The 18,865-nt window shown below is 38.0% G+C and overlaps 1 protein-coding gene across 1 annotated transcript in view; it reads left to right on the top strand.

Annotated features, from left to right (window-relative positions):
* ATP8A2 (ATPase phospholipid transporting 8A2) overlaps nucleotides 1-18,865 on the top strand; it is a 759,667-nt gene that overhangs the window by 568,298 nt on the left and 172,504 nt on the right. Inside the window, exons 28-30 of the mRNA XM_036745978.1 lie at nucleotides 3,439-3,513; nucleotides 9,260-9,382; nucleotides 13,407-13,485. Coding sequence (XP_036601873.1) covers nucleotides 3,439-3,513; nucleotides 9,260-9,382; nucleotides 13,407-13,485 — 277 coding nt within the window. The remainder of the gene's footprint in view (nucleotides 1-3,438; nucleotides 3,514-9,259; nucleotides 9,383-13,406; nucleotides 13,486-18,865) is intronic.

Below are 18,865 nucleotides of genomic sequence, written 5' to 3'. Positions count from 1 at the left end.
CATCTTCCACACAACTACCATAGTGATTTTTCTAAAGCATGTGTTTGACTTTGTCACTCCCCGACTCAACAGAATTCAGTAGCTTCTTATTACTTCTATTACCAATATTATATTATCTTTTTAATTCTTATTCTGTGTAAGTTTAATCAGAGCGTGACATTATATAATTAATAAGTTTATATACATTTAAATATATGATATATGTATATATAGAGAGAGATACCCATTGAGGGTACATACCCCCCAAATTTTTCCCTATGAGGTGGGTAATCAAAAAGTTTGGAGGCCACAAGATTAGAGAAATTGTCAGGATTTCACGAGCATTGGCTTCTTTGACCAGCTGATTGAGAATTTTAGCATGAGTGAGAAGTTGGAGAAATTTTACATTCCTTGTCCTTCATCCTGTGTGGTGTGGAGACAAAGACCCTAGACATAGAGCCAGAAGATCTAGATTTGAATCCTCACTTGAATTTCCAATCCTCACATGCCTGGGCCAGGCCTTTCCCTGCTTTAGCCCTGGATTACTCCTGGAATAAAATGAACTGATCTTGAGTGGTTCTAATAATCTCTTCCCTCCATTATTGACCGCAGGCAGCAATTCACATCCCTCTTTCAACTCTGGGCCCATTGTTTTTGGGGTATTGGCTATCCCTATCCAGTCCATACTCTACACCCCTGCCATTTCTGAGGCCCAGATCTAACCATATGACTCCTCTGCTCAAAAAGCTTTAGTGATCCCCTACGGTCTCTAGGATAAAATGCAAACTCTTCATCTTGGCAGTTAAGGCCCTGGTTCCTACCCACTTTTTGAACCTTGTTTTTATATTAATTCCTTTCACAAATTGTAATCTAAAAGAACTAGACTGCTAGTCTAGTTTTCCCTCTCCTACCCTCTGGGCCTCTAGAGCCTCAAGTGCAACCCCTGAACTGAATCCAAACTTCACATAACAAATGCCCTTAATAAAAAGATTTGTTCAGTAAAACTTAGACTCATTCAGAAGGCTGCACTCAAGGACTTAGAAGGCCACATGTGTCCTCAAGGCCACAGGTTCCCCACTCCTACCGTAGGCCATCCACCAGTTCCTCTAATGTTTATCTTCATCTCCACATCTCAGAAAATGTTGCCTTCAAGACCCATTTCAGCGACCAAGCCTTCTCTAAATCCCCCCAGTTATTAGTATGCTTTCTCTCTTCAGTTTACCCTGTAACATACTTATTTGTATAAACATTATCTCCTCCCTCCCCAGTGGAATGTAATTGTTTTAAATTTTTGTCTTTGCATTCTTAGCACACAGCAGATATTTAATAAATGTTTGTAAAAGTGCTAAATGTAGTCAGTCAATAGGTTTGGACCAGCTCTCCTTAGCCCTATTAGGAATTGTATATGTATGGTCACTGCCCCAATAGAAATGGTAATCTTAGATTACAAGACAAATGAACATGAAATATTAGCAAACAATATAAACCAGTATTAACGTCAAAATGTTTGGTATAGGCTATTGTTCTTATAGAAAGTCTGAGGATATCTTAATTAATGAGATAAAACTTCATAGATGAGGTAGAAATTTGGCCTGACCTAATAATTCCACTTTAGATGGAATTAATATTTGACTAGTATTCCAGGCTAGGGGGGGAATGGAAACAGATGCATGGCATTTTTTGTGAGGAAAATGGGACTAGCTTTATCAGGCAATAGAGGTACATGTTGGAGATTAATGAGGAAATAAAGTTGCTTTGGGTTGGATGAGGTCAGCTTATAGAGGGTTTTGAAAGCTAGGGAGAAGAATTAAATCGAATCTAATAGGCAGTTGGGAGCCATTATAAACTTTGAGTAGTAAATTGACATGATAAGTACCAGGCTAATCTATAAGGATTAGCCTGGTCAGAGTCAGAACCAGGGCAGAACTATCAACAATGGGTAAAAGTCATGGAGGAAAATTAAAATTTGATGTCAGGGAAAACTTCCTTGTAGTTTGAGCTATCCAAAAATGGCCTGGGCTGCGTACATGGTAATAGATCCTCCTTCTTTGAACACCCTTAAACCAAACCTAGATGACCAGATCACCCTCTGCCCTCTATGTTATGGGAGGGATTCTTTTTCAGGTAAGGCACTGAGAGCTCTTGAAAATCTAAAATTCTATCATTTTGTGATCCAACATTCAGGCATTTAATTTGATTCAATGGGCACACCAGTTAGCTGGCCAGTACTACGTTAGGCACATTGAGGAGCACAAAAGTTTCAGAACAAATAATCCCATTCCTTTGAGGAGTGTGACATCTTGCTAGGGAGAAGAGATATGCAAACTTGAAATACTTATTTTTGAGAAATATTCAGTACAACAAAATGCCTGAATGGTTTGATATATGCTATATAGTAACGAGACTAAAAGCTCTAATGCTTTTGTTTTTTTAAATTATTAACTGAAATCCCCTTCAAATAAAAAGCAAAAAATATCTTCCGTAAGCTGTCTGGTTTTTTTATGATAAGATTCTTAGAAGTGCTGTTTGCCTGCTCTATGATGAACTTGTAGGACAAGTCTAGCTACGTATAGCAAAGTGCCTGATATACAGCAGGTATTTAATAAATGCTAATTGATTATACTTGTTTCCCTGATAGTCTTCAAGATTTCTTCACTCGTTAATCAGATTATCTTCTAGCTACTTTGCCCTCTCTTTGCTGCCTGTCAAAAATCTACCTTTCTTTTAAAGCCTACCCTAGAGTCTCATCTACACAAAGCTTGCTACAGTTGTCCTGACCCTGCAGTGAGCTCTTGATTCTCTGAACTTCTGTTACATTTGTAATCTGCACCTCACTATTTAGTCGATTACATACTTTCTTTAATTCTACTCTTTATTTTGTGTTCCTACTATTTTTCCAATTAATTTTAACCTCTTGCTTTATATGAGGCACTTTATTTGGAAGTGAGTAGAATACAGAGATGAAGAAGACATGGAATCTATTCATAAGGAGCTTATAGTCAGCGAGGTACATCACACATGTGCACAGATTACTTAGAAAAACAGAATGTGAGGTTACATAGGAAAGGTAGAAACAAAGTACAGTGTAAATGTCTTGCTTTTATCTCCCCACTTAGATTATAAACCTATGGGCATGCCATATATGTGTGTAATAATTAATACTTCATTGGTTTTTATTTGAATGTGATCATTTGCCGTTTTACTTTTATCAGTCATTTTTCAGCCTAATATACAGTGAAATATTAGAGTACCTCAGACAAAATTTCTTCAAAATGTTAATAGTGATCCATTGAAAAAAATATATTGTATGAAAGAACAACTGCTATGGTCCTATGGCTAATTATTCCTTCACAGCTGTGTCCAGCTGGTGGTCCACATTCCATACCACTTCTCTTCAGTGTATGGAAACATTTAGGTCAATATTGATATAAAGCTTCATACAACTTTCTTCTCTTTCAGCTTTGGTTCGCCTTTGTTAATGGATTTTCTGGACAGATTTTATTTGAACGCTGGTGCATCGGCTTGTACAATGTGGTAAGCATTCCCCATCTCCATTTGATAGCCTGCAGAACTTCAGTGACATTCCATCGTTGTTTATGTCTGGGAAGTGTATCTAAGTCAATCATCTGTATACATATCATGCACTACAAATACATCTTTAGGGCCTTTGTGGCCACGACACATCCTGCAGAAGCACTAACCCTACACATGTGTTTTCAATCATGGCAGATCATTCTGGAATCACCCCATGAAATTATTACTCCATATATCTTGATAAAATACTATTGCAACTTCTTTAACAATTGGCTGTGTGACATTTTAATATTTCTTTAGGCCAACTGAAAATTTCTGAAATTTCCCTAAACATATTCCATTTCAAAAAATTATTTCTGAATTCACAAACATAGGGATACACGTAAAGCGTATAATTATTGTCTTTCTTTTTGTCCTGCATTGATTTGTAGAAGACTGTTTTCCTACTTAAGTCTGACTAACAGATGAGATGAATTCATTTTTCCGTGTCCTATCAAGGCTAAATTAGTCGTCTAAAAATTTTACTTTTATAATGATTTTAAAGTTATTCAATTATTTGATTGCTTCTGAATGCAACAATTTTGATTTTGTGGTAAATACGAGGAGTAATTATTAAAGGAAATCTAGCTTATACTGTAGTATTTCAGAGATACTAAACAGACAGTGGGATGCCGTTGTGAAAAGAGTGAGCCAGAGAACCTGAATTCAAGCCCCAAGCTCTATCACATACTGTCTCTATGGGATTTTGGACAAGGTACTAACCCCTCTCTGGGTTTCAACTTCTCACCTATTGAATGAAGGGATGAGACTAGATGACTTTTTAAGGCCTTTTCCAACTCTCAGATCCTGTGATTGTCTCTACAAAAGCATCATTGACACAAATGCCTCCTATACTGATGACCTGTCCAAGTTGCTTTGTGTGCTCTGGGAGCTTGTTTTCTGCATGCATCTATGTAGTCAGCCTTAGGAGTCTTTGGACATGCAGAAATATCACTAGATAAAGTGTCAGGAATACTTATACATAATTCATATACATTATGTATATGAGTCTATAGTTGGCAAGTACAGTTGGCTAGAGAACTGTGCCAGTGAAGTCTAGTGGACGTCACAAGTTCAAACTCTGTGTCAACCAGTTACCTGTGCTGTGTTCCATGAATCCTAATCAACTATACCCCTAGCCAATTGATGTGCGGATTTGTGCAACTGGAAACAAGTGAAATTTGGAAAGGAGGTGAAGTGAATCAGTGTGAATTCAGTCTCTGCTAGAAAATGGTTTGGAATCTATACCCTTATGCTACTGGGTCAATAATTTTTTATATTAAGGACAGAATGAGACTATTTATATAAGCAGCAAATAAAATTGCTACGATTAGCTTAAAATGATGTAACAGTTAATGTTTCAACTTAATAATTCTCTGCTAATTCTTCCTTGATTAAATTTTTATATAATTTTCATAATGTTTGCAGAGGTAACATGATAGAGTGGGAAAAAAACCCCAAACTTGGATTCTGGTCCTAGTTTGGGTACTTTTTCACCATATATGACCTTGCACAAATGACTTGGACCACTATTTGGTCATGAATCACTCAGTCACCAAGAATTTTATTAAATGCCTACTATGTGTCAGACATTGTGGTAAGGGTTCAGGATGCCAAGACAGATTTGAAATAATCTGGGTTCTCAAGGAGCTTATATGAGGGAAGATAGAATATGTAAAATGTGGCAGTCTTCATCCATAAAATGAACAGGATTACATTAAAAAAAATCAGAGGCCCTTTCCAGCTTTTTAAAAATTATGTATTTTTAAAGTGAAACTAAAAGGATATCAAGAATATGGTACTGAATAATTTACAGCAGACCAGGGACACCATCCATGGTGTGATTTAAGGTGATTGTGGTGGGTAGAAGTGAGCTGGAGTTGGGAAGGAGAATGGATTTCATTCAGTAGAAACTCTATGCTGTTTTTAACTTCTGGATACCACATTTTAGAAAAGACATTGACACGGGGGAAAGTTTCCAAAGGAAAGATGACAAAGGGCCCTGAGATCATGTCATATGAGAATCAGTTGAGGAAACTAAGAATGTTTCACCTTGAAAAGAAAAGACTGGTAAAGAGAGGGGAGGGAGAGGGAAATGAATGTCATGACACAAGTACAATATTGAAAAGATGGTCATTTAGAAGAGTAATTCATCAGGGCAGAGCTAGTAGCAAGGAGGAGGGGTTCAGAGAAGAAGATTTAGGGTAATATAAGAAAAAAGTTAACTAACAATTAGAGGTGTTCAGAAGTGAAATTATTTGCCTCTGTAGGTAGTAAGTCCCCCTTCATGGAGGTACAGGTTGAGGTAAGTAACATCTGAGGTCCCTTTCCAACACTGAAATTCTGTGATTTCTTTTACATTTAGAAAAGAAATTCACAATCCAAAATAGAGCCTAAGGAGCCATTGATTCAAAACACAATTAATGCAAAATGGTGGTGGTTTTTGAGTGAGTTCAGAATTTTCCTTGAAGGGTCCAATTTAACTAACACAGATATTTTTTCTTCACCTTCAAATCAGATCATCTGAGTTCAAAGTGGAGTAGACCTGAATGATTACTCTAGCAGAGGTGGGGAACCTGCAGCCTCAAGGCCACATATAGCCCTCTAGGTCTTCAAGTGTGGCCCTTTGACTTAATGCGAAACTTTACATAAAAAATCCCCATAAAAAAAGGATTTGTTCTGTAAAACTTGGACTTAGTCAAAAGGCCACATGTGGCCTTGAGGCCAGGTTCCCCACTCTGTGAGTCTAGTCCAGTTCCCCATTGTACAAATGAAGAAACTGAAGCCTGTATATAGGTGAAATAATCTCTCTGTGATCACAAAGCTAATGAATGCAAAGGCAGGACTGGAAACCAGATCCATCAACTTCCAATCCAGTGCCTTCCTACCATGTTGTGTCTGCTCTCTGAATTCTTTGGCTTAGTTTTGCAGCTTAATTTTTTGCAACTTCTCATTATGCTCTGGCTCTTTTATCTCAACATCAGATCTTAATGGTCTATAGCCATTTTAACCTTTCCAAGTACCTTTCTTAATCTAGGTAACTATATGATGGCAGTTTAGTAGGACTATTTACCCAACTATGTCAACATCTCTGGCAAGATTGTGTTCCAGGTGTTATTTCTGGCTCTCTACCACTTAAGAGAAAGGAGAGCTAGAACTGAGCTAGCACGTCTGCTCCCCTCCACCCAATTTTTGAGGTATTAATAGCAATACTATATTCATTCCTAACACTCTTACAACTTTAACCATTCATACTTTAATTCAGAATTGTTCGATAATTCCTTTTTCCCTACAGAAGTAGTTCACATGGGTGTGGGTTTTCCAACATATCAAGCCCCACTTTACTAGGTTTTTTTAATGTTTATTATAGCAACGTGCAGCACTTGCAAACAAGTCAAAGTACATGCAGTCAAGCACATTTCTTCTCATACTGCCCTCCCTTCACCTTGGAAATAATTTATAGGTCTTTAGGGACATCTTCAGTGAGCTTTAAAATGCTGCCTAGAGTGGAGGTAAACACTTTAAGTATAAATATAATAATAACTGCAAATCAAATTAGCTCCCATTGGCATTTAGGCTAATGGCTTTTCCAAGATGGCCAGAGAAAGTACTTATGGACCTTCCAGGTGATCTACAGGCCAGTGTCCTGCAATAGTGTTTATACTGTAACATTTCCCTCCATTGGGTTCCTATGGTAAATAAGTAAGTTATTTATATTATTCCTCCCTGGTTTGTCATTAAAAAATAGTACCATCCTGATTACAATTCTAAGGTGACCTTTTTAGTGTGTATGCAGATAAAAAATGTGTTAAGTCGGTCCATAGCCTTCTTTTGACCCACCTAAAGTTTCCATAGTATCTCAAAATTTGAAGATCGCAGATTTCTACCGGTTGTCTCTGCACTGCCCTTTGTATTCTGAGCTTATCATCTTTGATGTAAGAATCATAGGACTTTCATTCTGGAAGGGACCTTGGAAATCATCTAGCTCTGTCCCTCCAATTTTACAGATGAGGAAATCAGGGTCTAGAGCCATGAACTTGTTTGAGGTCACATAGCTAGTTTGTTGCACAAGCTGAGATTTAAACCCAAAACATTTGACTCTCTTTGGAAATTTCCCCATATAACATTTTAAAATGGTGCCCAGAATTGTAACTGTAGAGTGCACTTCAGATTCACATTTTATAGCTGTTAAAATATAATGGCTGGCATTTATATAACACTTTGAGGTTTATAGCATGCTCTACATAATATTAAATCTTCATAGCCCTATAAAGTAGGTACTAAAGGTATCATTTATTATTATTAAGCTGTCTTTGAAGATCTCAAGTCATTTGGCCCAGATGATTCTATGATCTACATTTTACAGAGGACGCTATTCAGTCTCCAGGAGCTTAAATGACTTACCTGTGGTCACAAACTAATAAATGGTAGAGATAGTCTTTATACATAACTAGGGCTTTCTGACTCCTGTGCCAACACTCTATCCACTGTATCATGCTGCCACTCACTCAATAGCTTTTTGTGTTCTGGACACAGGCCTTATAGACAGACTGAATAAATCATTTCTTCTTTGGATAATGATTACTGTTGAGGATATAGCTTCTCAGGGGTCTTCTCTATTGAGTTTGACAGTTTCTTGCTTCTTGCCTAGACCTTTCAACTCTCACTAGGACATGGGGAAGGCATCCAGGAGTACTATGAAGCTCATTATGCTGAAGCTACAGGAAGCTCCTAACAAAATCACTCTAGGCCGAGTACCTGAAAAACAGACTAGAGAAACAGTGTTGGGCCCTGTTCCCTGGATAAGACCCAGGACTTAAGTATGATGAGGCTTAGGTTTATATTAATCTTAGTCACTTCATCTCTACGTGCTTTAAACTGATGGGTTTTTACCAAAAAAAAATGTTTTCTTTCCCTGGCACAGATCTCAATCTCCATCTAACTTGTGTGGGCTAAAGACTTCCTAGAAATCATTTGCCTGTCTCTAATGTCACTATGTACATTAATTGAGGGTCGGGGCATCTCTGCTAATTTGGGAATGGAGGGAGGAAGTCTGCAGTGACTGAATACCAAAAGCAAATGCACATGGATGGGATGTTTCACTAATACAGATTACCATGTCTTTATACTAGATAACAATGAGGCAAGACAATTGTGATTAAAATGTAAATGTTTACATCCTAATAATTTTCAAGCAGCCTACTTAGGTTTTTGCTTATTGCAAATGAACCTAATTCATTTTCCTGACATTTAAGGTTCAGAATTTCCTAGACTGGAATTTATGATTAGCATTGTAAATTTTGCCTTAGCAAGCTTCAGGAAAATACACTCATACCTTAAGTTCCTTTGGAACTGAGTGCAGTTCCATGATATTGACTGGGGTGTGTTGCACAGTCATCAGCCTGTACTAAAGAGGGAAATGGATGTTAATCTATCTGGACTTGTTAGCTAATCATTATTATGTATCCTGTAATTATAAGAGGCTCAATTTATTCATTTTTAGGCCAATGAAGGAACAATAATATTAAGAAATTATCCTTTGATTCCCTTCCTTTGTGCTAAAGGTGCTTAGAGAGTTATGAATCACAGGGATTCTCACGTTGGGGCTTGACAGGAAAATTAAGTCATCGTTCTGTAAACCTGAAACACTTTGAAAGTGTGCAAAACAAACAGGACACTTTAATGGATCATTGTTCTTTCTGTATAGATTTTCACTGCATTGCCACCCTTCACTCTGGGAATCTTTGAGCGGATTTGTACTCAGGAGAGCATGCTCAGGTTTCCACAGCTCTACAGGATTACCCAGAATGCTGAGGGATTTAACACAAAGGTGAGCAAAAAAATATTATTGAAGGTACTTCATTCTAAAATGCCATAGCTATCTCACTCCCTTCTCCTCCCTTTCTAGCTCACTATATTCTAGCTCTAGTCATCTTTGAGTTGTACCCAACAGTTTATCCTAAGAAATTGAATCACAGTAGATTGGAACACTGGGCTCATTTCCTCCCCACAAACTGTAACCAGTAAAATGTTATGGAGGGGTTGGGATTGAGAGGTGGTAGGGAGTATAGAAAACACAATTATTACATATAAATAGGAAACAAGGGAAAAGAAGACTTAATTTGGAGGGGAGTAGGGAAAGTATTGTATCCATTTGATTGTTAAGCTCTGTTCATCTTTTCCTTCACTTAGCAATTTCAGGTAGAAAGTCTAAAGCTTTTGGGTCAACTCTAAATAAGGCTACATGAGCCTTGGATTACAAAGCCCTTTATCTTGGTGTTTGGGAAGCTGTAAAATCCTGCCTACTCAGAGTGGTCTCTAGTTTCTTGCTATGGTTCAGAGCCCCCATGGCAGTTGAGAAAGAACGAGCACAAAGACAGAATCAATCACAGGTGTGTTCCAAAACTGGAATATCCATTGTGTAGAAAAATATCCAAAAAGAAAATAGGGGTTCTCTGGGATACACATAAGGAGGGTGTCTGTGGGCTGCTACAACAGAAAATCTGTCATGTTCCTTGCCAGTTGTGGGTAAGCCTGGAAGTATCAAGATTAACAGAGGCTGCCAATCAAAGGAGACAAAGATGTAAGCTGAATTTGTGTTGTGGAAGTTTGCCTGCAAGGGAATTAGAAAAGTATATATAAATTCAGCTGACCAAATCATATGCTTAAATTGCTTGATTTTGGGATTCATGGAATCCTTTCTTGTTTACATGGCATATAGGATCAAAACCCAAGTTCCCAATCAGTTACTGAGGACTATTTTAGGCTGGTTATTATTTATATCATGAGAGCTGTCCTGTTCCAGTGAAATTCTGGTAGCAATTCTCTGTTTCTTCTAACAGACACCTCCCTTAGCATCCTTTCTCCAAGGTCTCATGACAAGCATGGTACAAATCCTTGCATGTTGGAGATTGGAAACAATGAAATTTACCATTTTGGTGCTGTTATCTCTGATGCAGAATAGGTCTTCAGTTTCTAATTGTATCTGCCCTAATTCATGATTTCCATGAGCAGTAAAGTATCTAGATATTTGTGTCTCTGTTACTAGCACAAATTTTGTGCCTTTTTCTGCGGCATTTTTTAACAAGAATTATTGAACCTCCAAAGTTTTAAATACTGAATAATAAGCCAGAATAGTTTTTTTTTTATGATTTTCTTTTCTTTGTTGTTTTTTTCCCTTCAGGTAACTTGTCCTTTGGTTGTCCCAGCTTCTAAGGAACTAATTTTATATACAAGGATTTTAAGTAGTTTATTTTTCTTTCTATTCTATATTCTTCCTCTGCCTACCCTATTCCCACATTGTTTCAAATGGTCAAGTTTCTCAGTGATGCTGATCCCCAAACCTGAACATTTAGAGGGAATGAGAGGTAGGCAGCAAAAATGGACTGGAGTGTCATTTCAAAGGTTATGCAACAGAAAAAACAAACAGCCTGAGACTTATTTTTGCATACCAAATGGAAATCTTAGTCAGACACAGAAATTAAGGAGGAAGAGGGACTTTTAAAACCAGAAAAACACTACCTCTTGTGACAAAGCAAAAATTCTGTAGTGGAACTATTCTCTCAGTCACCAACAGTCCTTGCATCAATCACCAAAAGAACTTTTGGTGCTCCCTTCCCCACCCCACCCCCAAACCCAGTAGGACTACAATATTGTGCCTTATCTCTCACATCTCACCATACTTCCAAATTCTAGAGAATAGCTAATACGTTGTAAGGAAAACTTCAAGAAGATAATAAAGACCTTATATTTGTGGCTCCTGATATCAAAGAACAAAGAGTTGTAGCAGGAGCAGATGCTTCCATCTTAATAGATTTAAGATATAATCTAGAACTGACAGAATCAGTTTTTCTTTTTTAGAATACTCAGATATCCCAGAGTCCGAAAAACTCTACTTTTAGGCTAAGAATGAATTTATGTATTAAGCAACCTGAGCCATCTATCTGATTAATGCTGTTTCCTGATGGGGAAACTGCTAATCCCACTGTTCCTGGTGTACGTCACTGAATAGACACACTCATGAAAGGAACGTTCAGTCTCAAATGACAGTCCAAACATATATTGATCTCATTAGTCGGATAGAGACACAGAACTATAGACAAGATTTATAAAAATTGTTTGAATTTTTTAACTCTATGTATGATTCATTTTTTAAATTTAGATCTCAAATATTGGTGTTCTTAGGTATCAACGGCAATTAAACTCATAATTTTCTCTTAAGAATCAGTTAGTTGAATTTGGCATATACCAAATTTCATTAGGGGAAATCCTATAAGGTAACAGTGAAAGTGGGGAGAAATAATATTGGTAAATAGATAGACTTTGATTTGTAATTATGTAAATGGAACAGTTTGTTAGTTTCACCATTTGTAGTTTGTTGTTGGGTTTTTTCCCCTCCATATTGCCTCTTAGAAACTTGAACTTTGTTTTATTGCAGAGAGAGAGGCACAGACCTCATCTGTGAAATGAACTCCCAGGGTAAAAACTCCCTCTACCAGTGCAGACCAGCAGAGCTTATCTGTAATCTAAAGAACTGCCTGGAGCACTGACAGCTTTTATGCAACAAAAATAAGGTCTCAACTCATCAATCAACAAAAACATCTATTAAGCACTGAGTATGTGCCAGGAACTGTGCTAAGTTCTAGGGATACAAAGAAAAAGCAAAAACAATCCTTGCCTTCAAAGAGCTTACCTTCTAATGTGGAAGACAACATATACACACAAGATAAATAGTAGTTGGCACTACTTGAGAGCATATGGAAAGTAAACTTAGAGGGCATGAAACTAAGAGCTGGGAGGACCAGATCTTTCTGGATCCAAGGCCAGCCATCTATGACATGCTGCCTCTCCTGAGTCCTTTGGTATCAACACCCCCACCCCCAAAAATAATTGTTACAATCATTCAGTAAGAAAAAATATTTTCTTTGCCACCCCAAGGACCCATATATGTAGGTGACATGATCATATTTGGGTTATGTTGCTGTTGGTTTTTCCCCCTTATAAACATATTAGAAAGTATAGAAGTTCCTTTAAGATTCTTAGTTTCCAAATACCAGCCACTTAAAAAGCAAAGCTAAGAAGAGAAACTATGAGATGTTTATCTGTAAGACTCACTTCTCCCAGTACTGTCAGACTATATCATTTAAGCTTGCCTATTTTAAGCATGTCTCTGTGGTGGATTTTTAAAATAAAACTAACAGAGTTTTAGTTTTTCTGTCATCTCTGTGGTTAGAAAAGATGATTGAGATACACTAATGAAGTTATAATGTGTTTTCTTTTCATGGTTTGGAAAATAATCTGACTTTCCAGTTCCATTGTTTGACTAACCTCTGAAGTAATAAAATATTGAAATTCATTTTTTAAAATGTATGCATTTAATGTTGAAAGTATGAAAAGTTCTGTATTTTTTTTAGCTCAGCAATTCTCAGATTTTAAGGAATAAAATTGAAGGATATGCCTTATAAAATAATGTTTTGTGAGAAAATGCACAAAAAATGGAGCATTTAGAGAAATGTCCTAGTAGGGAGATTTTTAAAAAACTTTTATTGTCTTTCTCAAGTAATCAAAAGAAGTCTAATCACAACTAACTGCTTCGATTTGGGCTGGCTATTAACACCTCAGGCTTATGTGTATATTTTTAAAGTGAAATAGTGTTATCCTGCAGTAGCACAGTTATTTGATTTTTAAAGTTGAGTGAGGAAATGCATTTTAGAAAACTTTGAAGAATAATATTCTGGCTTTGGAAAATTGTGATACACTGCCAGTAAACTTCACAATGAGGCATTTGTTGAGAGTTAGACAGAGGTCAAGAGTTTGGGGCAGCCTCCTGACTCCCTTGGTTTGTTTTCCCTTAGGTTTTCTGGGGTCACTGCATCAACGCCTTGATCCACTCCATCATTCTCTTCTGGGGTCCAATGAAAGTACTGGAGCATGGTAACGGCTTCATTATTTCAAATGTCAGCAAGTAGCATTTCAGCCTTACTGATGCCAATGTGTTTGCAATCTTTGTTTTTCTTTTTCTACAGAAATGGAAGTCGCAACAGATTCTTGGGGGGGGGGTGTGGAATACTTCCCTTAAATCTAATGATGATAGGCAGTCCTCTGGCTTATAGCTTGCTGGCTCAGACATTTATCAACTCTGACCTTCAGAAGCAGCTCTCTTTGTATCTGATATGTAGATTTGGAGTACAAGGTCTTTCACACCTAATCTTTAGTAAATGTTTGAGTCACAAAGTCTGATGGAAGGCACAGTTCTGTTATGAAACTTAGAGTCCTCTTGTCAATGATTTGTTCCTTTCTGGTTCTGGTTTTTCATTTCCCAAGGCCCATGCTCTAATTCACACAGTAGCTCTCAAGTCCTGGTAAGAATTTAGGTTTTCAGCTGACTGTCAGGCCAGACATTTTCCCCTCAGTACATAGCATTTCAAATTGAATTCTGGATGAGGACCAATTCACCAAGTTGGCTTTAGTCTGTTCTCACTGGAGCTAGAAGGTGGGTGTTGAGGAAGTGTGTTATTTGTACGTTTTTTGGAACTTCTTGACCTGTCCCAAAATGTAGTCCAAAAATAATGCCCTCTTAAAAAGACAGAGGTCTTTAGTCTCAACAGATGAAAGAGTATACTAGACTATACTATTCATCCCCCTCAAATAGTAATAATCCCCCTGGGAAAAATTATTCCAAGTCTTGACTAGACAAGGCCTTTTATTGTCCAAGGAACCAAAGAATATAAAGTTTCCATCCTTCATTGTGTTTCTGCGTAAAAGCTTTTTCAGCTTCAAACAGAAATGATTAATTCTTCCTGAGATATTTTTAACCCATTAAATGCTTAAGGATGTTGAATGTGCATGCCTTGCCAGTTCACCGTGCCAGCTGACTATCCCTGTCTGTAACATCAGGTCCACTTTCCCTTTCAGATCATTAAGTAGCATAACAATGTATCTGAACATTCTTAAGCCATGAAGCAATGTGGAATTATAGGAGCCATTTTCTGTAAAGGTCAAAAACTTAAAGTCAACGAGTGGATTCTTAAATCAAATTAAAAGTTGTTTTTGGTGTTTGAGGATTTGCGTGTATTTTTCATTTTAAAAGAACTAACATCTTTAGTAACAAGAGAATCCATCACAGAATAGTAGTGAATACACCCAGGAACAAGGTTAAATTTGCTTCCTTGTCTCTGGACCCAGACAAAAATTTTTATAGACTGGTAGGAGAGCTGTGGTGATTGTATGCTGAGCTCTGGCTCCAGGACCCATTTAGTGACATTATATAGTGCATTCCTACCCCCTTCAAAGTCCTGCCTCATGGAAACTCCACCCAGTGGCCAACAAAAAGGTCATTTGGCTAGGCCTGCTTGGGGGAACTGGTCTTACCCTCTCTTAGCATTTAGATACTAAAGTTCTGTCCCTTTAGTCATAACAGATTGGATGACTTTTGGAAATTCACTTAACTTCATGTTTTCAGGTTCTCCATGTAAGTCATCTAAGCTAAAAATTTACATAGGCCAGCATAATGCTGGCAGCTATGACATTCTGCCTAGAGATGGAACCCATCTGTGTCTTTTCATTTGAACCTTAGTATGCTACTGGTGTGAAAGGAAACATACTAGAACTGGAACTTAGCCAGACCAGCCTCTATCTTTCCCTATCCCCATTGACCTGAAAGTGGCAACCAGCCATTTGAATGATTTTTCCGAATTTTTGCCATCCTCCTTCTCATCTACCCATATTTATTAATACATCAGAGTATCTTTGCCAAATGGAAAAGAAGGGAATAGTTTTCTTTTTTAAGAATGCTGTGAGGAATAAGCAGTGATGTAAATGTAGAAACTGAGGCTGAGAGAGTTTAAGTAGCTTGCCCTCTTGCCCTGCTAGGATGTATCAGAGGTAGGATTCAGACTCAGATCTCCCTGACTCTCTGTCTAGCATTCTATCCACTGTACCACCTAGCTGTCTCACTGTCCTTCTCTCCCTGCCCCCTCTTCCCCAACAAAGCATGAATATCCTTCAAGGCTTTGTCCTAGGCCTTGAAGAAAAGAAGGCACTCCCTTACCGTCACACACTCATTATTCCAGTCAAACTGGCCTATTAAGTGTTCTGTTACACTAAATTTCAACACCCACTTCTTTGCGTTTGTCTCTTTGGTTCTCCATGTCTAGAATATATTTTCTTCTCATGTCTGCCTCTTAGAATCCTTAACTTCCTTCAAAGCACAACTGCGGAACCATCTCCTATATGTTGTCTTCTTCGTCCTCTCCCTCACCCCACCACGTGTCAGTGTTTTCTTCCTCTTGAAGTTATTTTGAATATTTTGAATTATTTTTGTTTTTTTCTGTATAGATGTTATATTCTGAGAGAAAGAACTGTTGTATTTTTAATCATCTGTCTTTATGTGGCTTGCCCAAAGCTGGGATACAAATTCAAGTCTTTTCATTCTAAGCCAAGTACTCTTTCAGTAATGATATTATTGATAACATATTTGATGTCCATGGGGAAAATCATTCTCCACTTCAAACACACCACTATGACCACCATCATTATTGTCCTTATCATTACCAATTTTGGGTCATTTCTGTGGTCCGAGCAAAAACACAATCTGGTGAGAAGCAAAAAGCTTGGAAGACGAAAAACACATAGGCAGACAGTTAAATAGGGCAGCTAGATGGCATGAGTGCTGGGCCTGGAGTCAGGAAATCTCATCTTCCTGAGTTCAGATCTGGCCTCAGACATTTACTAGCTGTGTGACCCCGGGCAAGTCACGTAATTCTGTTTGCCTCAGTTTCCTTAACTGTAAAATGAGCCAGAGAAAGAAACGGCAAACTACGTCAGTATCTTTGCCAAGAAAATACCAAATGGGGTCACCAGTAGTAAGACACGACTGAAACAACTGAATGACAATAACAAAAACAGTTACATCCAGGGGGATAACTGAAACTCTCACTTCTCTGCCAAACTAGAAAGTAGTGGGCTCAGATACAGTGAAGTTACACAGGAATTCCCATCAAAACACTTCCTTTTTCCTCTTAACCCTTCCTTAACAGAAGGCATCACACTACCAAAGGTTAATGCCAGTGGGCCCTAGAAATATGGGCCAAGTTCAGATGCATGCACTTCATAAAAAATATTCACAGCTTATACTACTAAAGGAAATCTGTAAAACTGATAAGAAAATGTTCTGTTGACTGAAAAGTAAAAAAGATATGTCAAAAAAATCCAGGTGTCTTTTCAGTAATTATTAAACAAATGCTCCAAAGTGGTATAACACTTGTAGTATGACATAATGGCTTTTATTGATGTGCCAAAGCCCCTGACTGTTCTGCACTCGTAGCTTGGTCATGTACTACAAGTGTATAAAATCGATCCACAGAAAATGAGATTTAGAGCATTTGATAACCACATGGGAAACTTTTCTCCTGAACGTACACCACCAACACACATATGTCAGGAAGAATTTTTACAAAATATAACACTTTTCAAGGAGCTAATTGAAGCCTGTTATGGTTATGCCTAGCCCTAAATCAATTATCATCTGTACCAAATGGAATTACGTATGGGTTCCAAAGTAGAGAGAGAAGCAGATCATAGTATCTTTTTTTTAAAAACTTGACATTTTTGAATAGCATCAAGCTGTGTGACTCTACACACATACACACACACACACACACACACACACACACACACACACACAGACACAAACACACCAAATAGCTCCTCCACCTCATAGTATCTTTCTCCAATTATATAAAAATGTCATTTGGACTTGAGTATGCAAGTTTTAGTGGATGCCTGGGAAAGGCAGAGACTGGAGCCTTTAAGCTGGAGTTTAGAGGTAGAATTGAGCCAACAGAGAAGGCTGATAATTAAATGTGCCTTGTTCTACATCAGGCAAGACACATTAAATATAAAACTATTAAGGAGTGCCACTCCTTGGGGCATCTTTGTGGATAAAGCACCAGGCCTAGAGTCAAGAAGCCTTGAGTTCCAATGCAGCCGCAGACACTTTCTAGCTGCGTGACTCTGGACACATCACTTCCCCTCTGTTTGTCGCAGTTTCCTAACCAGTAAAATGAGGATCGTACTAACTAGTGATTACGTACTGTGTGGTGGGCACTGCTCTGAGCCCTTCACAATGACCATTCATTTGATGCTGTTATTAGTCCCATTTTGCAGATGAGGAAACTGAGAAAAACGGAGCATAAATGGCTTCTTTGGGGTGACACACCTAGCACCCACCACCCAGGGTTGTTACGAGGATCAAATGAAATGATATTTGTAAAGCACCCAGTAGCATGGCACAAAGTAAGCACTATATAAATGTTAGCTAACTGAGTAGTCATTATTGAGAAAGTTGTGCCTGAATGTGAATTTAATATGTGGAATCCTAAAATCAAGCTCAGCGAGGAAAACACAAAGCCATTCACCCATTGCAGGAGCCACCAATATAAGCCTTCTGGACTTTAAAATGGACCGTAAATTTGAAAAGTATCCCAACAAAAATCCATGAGATATTAACAGTCAACTAGTATATATTCAGTGGCTCCTGTGAGCCAGGCACCATGACGGATGATGAGGATACAAATACGTTGAATAAAACAATCTCTACTTGCAAATATTCCAATGGGGGAGACAAATACATATGTAAGTATGTGCAGAATAAATGTAAATAAATACAAAGAAGTTAAATAAAAGATAAGGAGGACACTAGTAATTATGGGGTACAAGAAAGGCTTTATATGGAAGGTGGTGTTTGAGCTGTGTCTGGAAGGAAGAGAGGGATTTTATGCTGCAAAAGTAAAAAAAGGAATTTGCTTCCTGGGGTAGAGGATGGCTGGTGCAAAGGTCCAAAAATAAGAATCAAAAGGCCCTCCAAGAAGGAAATCCTCATGAGCCCAGTCAATATATAAACAAAGAAGAGTCAAACAAGTGCAAGGGCAAAATTTGTTTATGGAAACTGAGAGGATTAAGATAACAACAACAACTTAACGTTTATATAGTGCTTACTGCGTGCCAGTTACTATATACTATGTGCTTTATAATTACTAGCTCATTTCATCCTCACAATAACCCTGGAGCTAGGGTGAGGAAACCGAAGCAGACAGAAGGTTAAGTGACTTGTCCAGGGGCACACAGCTAGTGAGCGTCTGAGGTTGCATTTGAACTTGGATCTTTCAGCTAGACATGGTGCTCTGTGCACTATGGCGCCACCTAGTGGCCGTAGGTGGTAATTCAGGAACCCCTCCTTAGCCCCAGAAATTACAGAAAGGCTAATTTAAGGAACTCTGGCTAAGTTATCAAGAGAGATTATGCAAGGAAAAAT

The sequence above is a fragment of the Trichosurus vulpecula genome, chromosome 2, assembly GCF_011100635.1.
Source record: "Trichosurus vulpecula isolate mTriVul1 chromosome 2, mTriVul1.pri, whole genome shotgun sequence".
Classification (NCBI taxonomy): domain Eukaryota; kingdom Metazoa; phylum Chordata; class Mammalia; order Diprotodontia; family Phalangeridae; genus Trichosurus; species Trichosurus vulpecula.
This window is presented reverse-complemented; position numbering and strand designations above follow the sequence as displayed.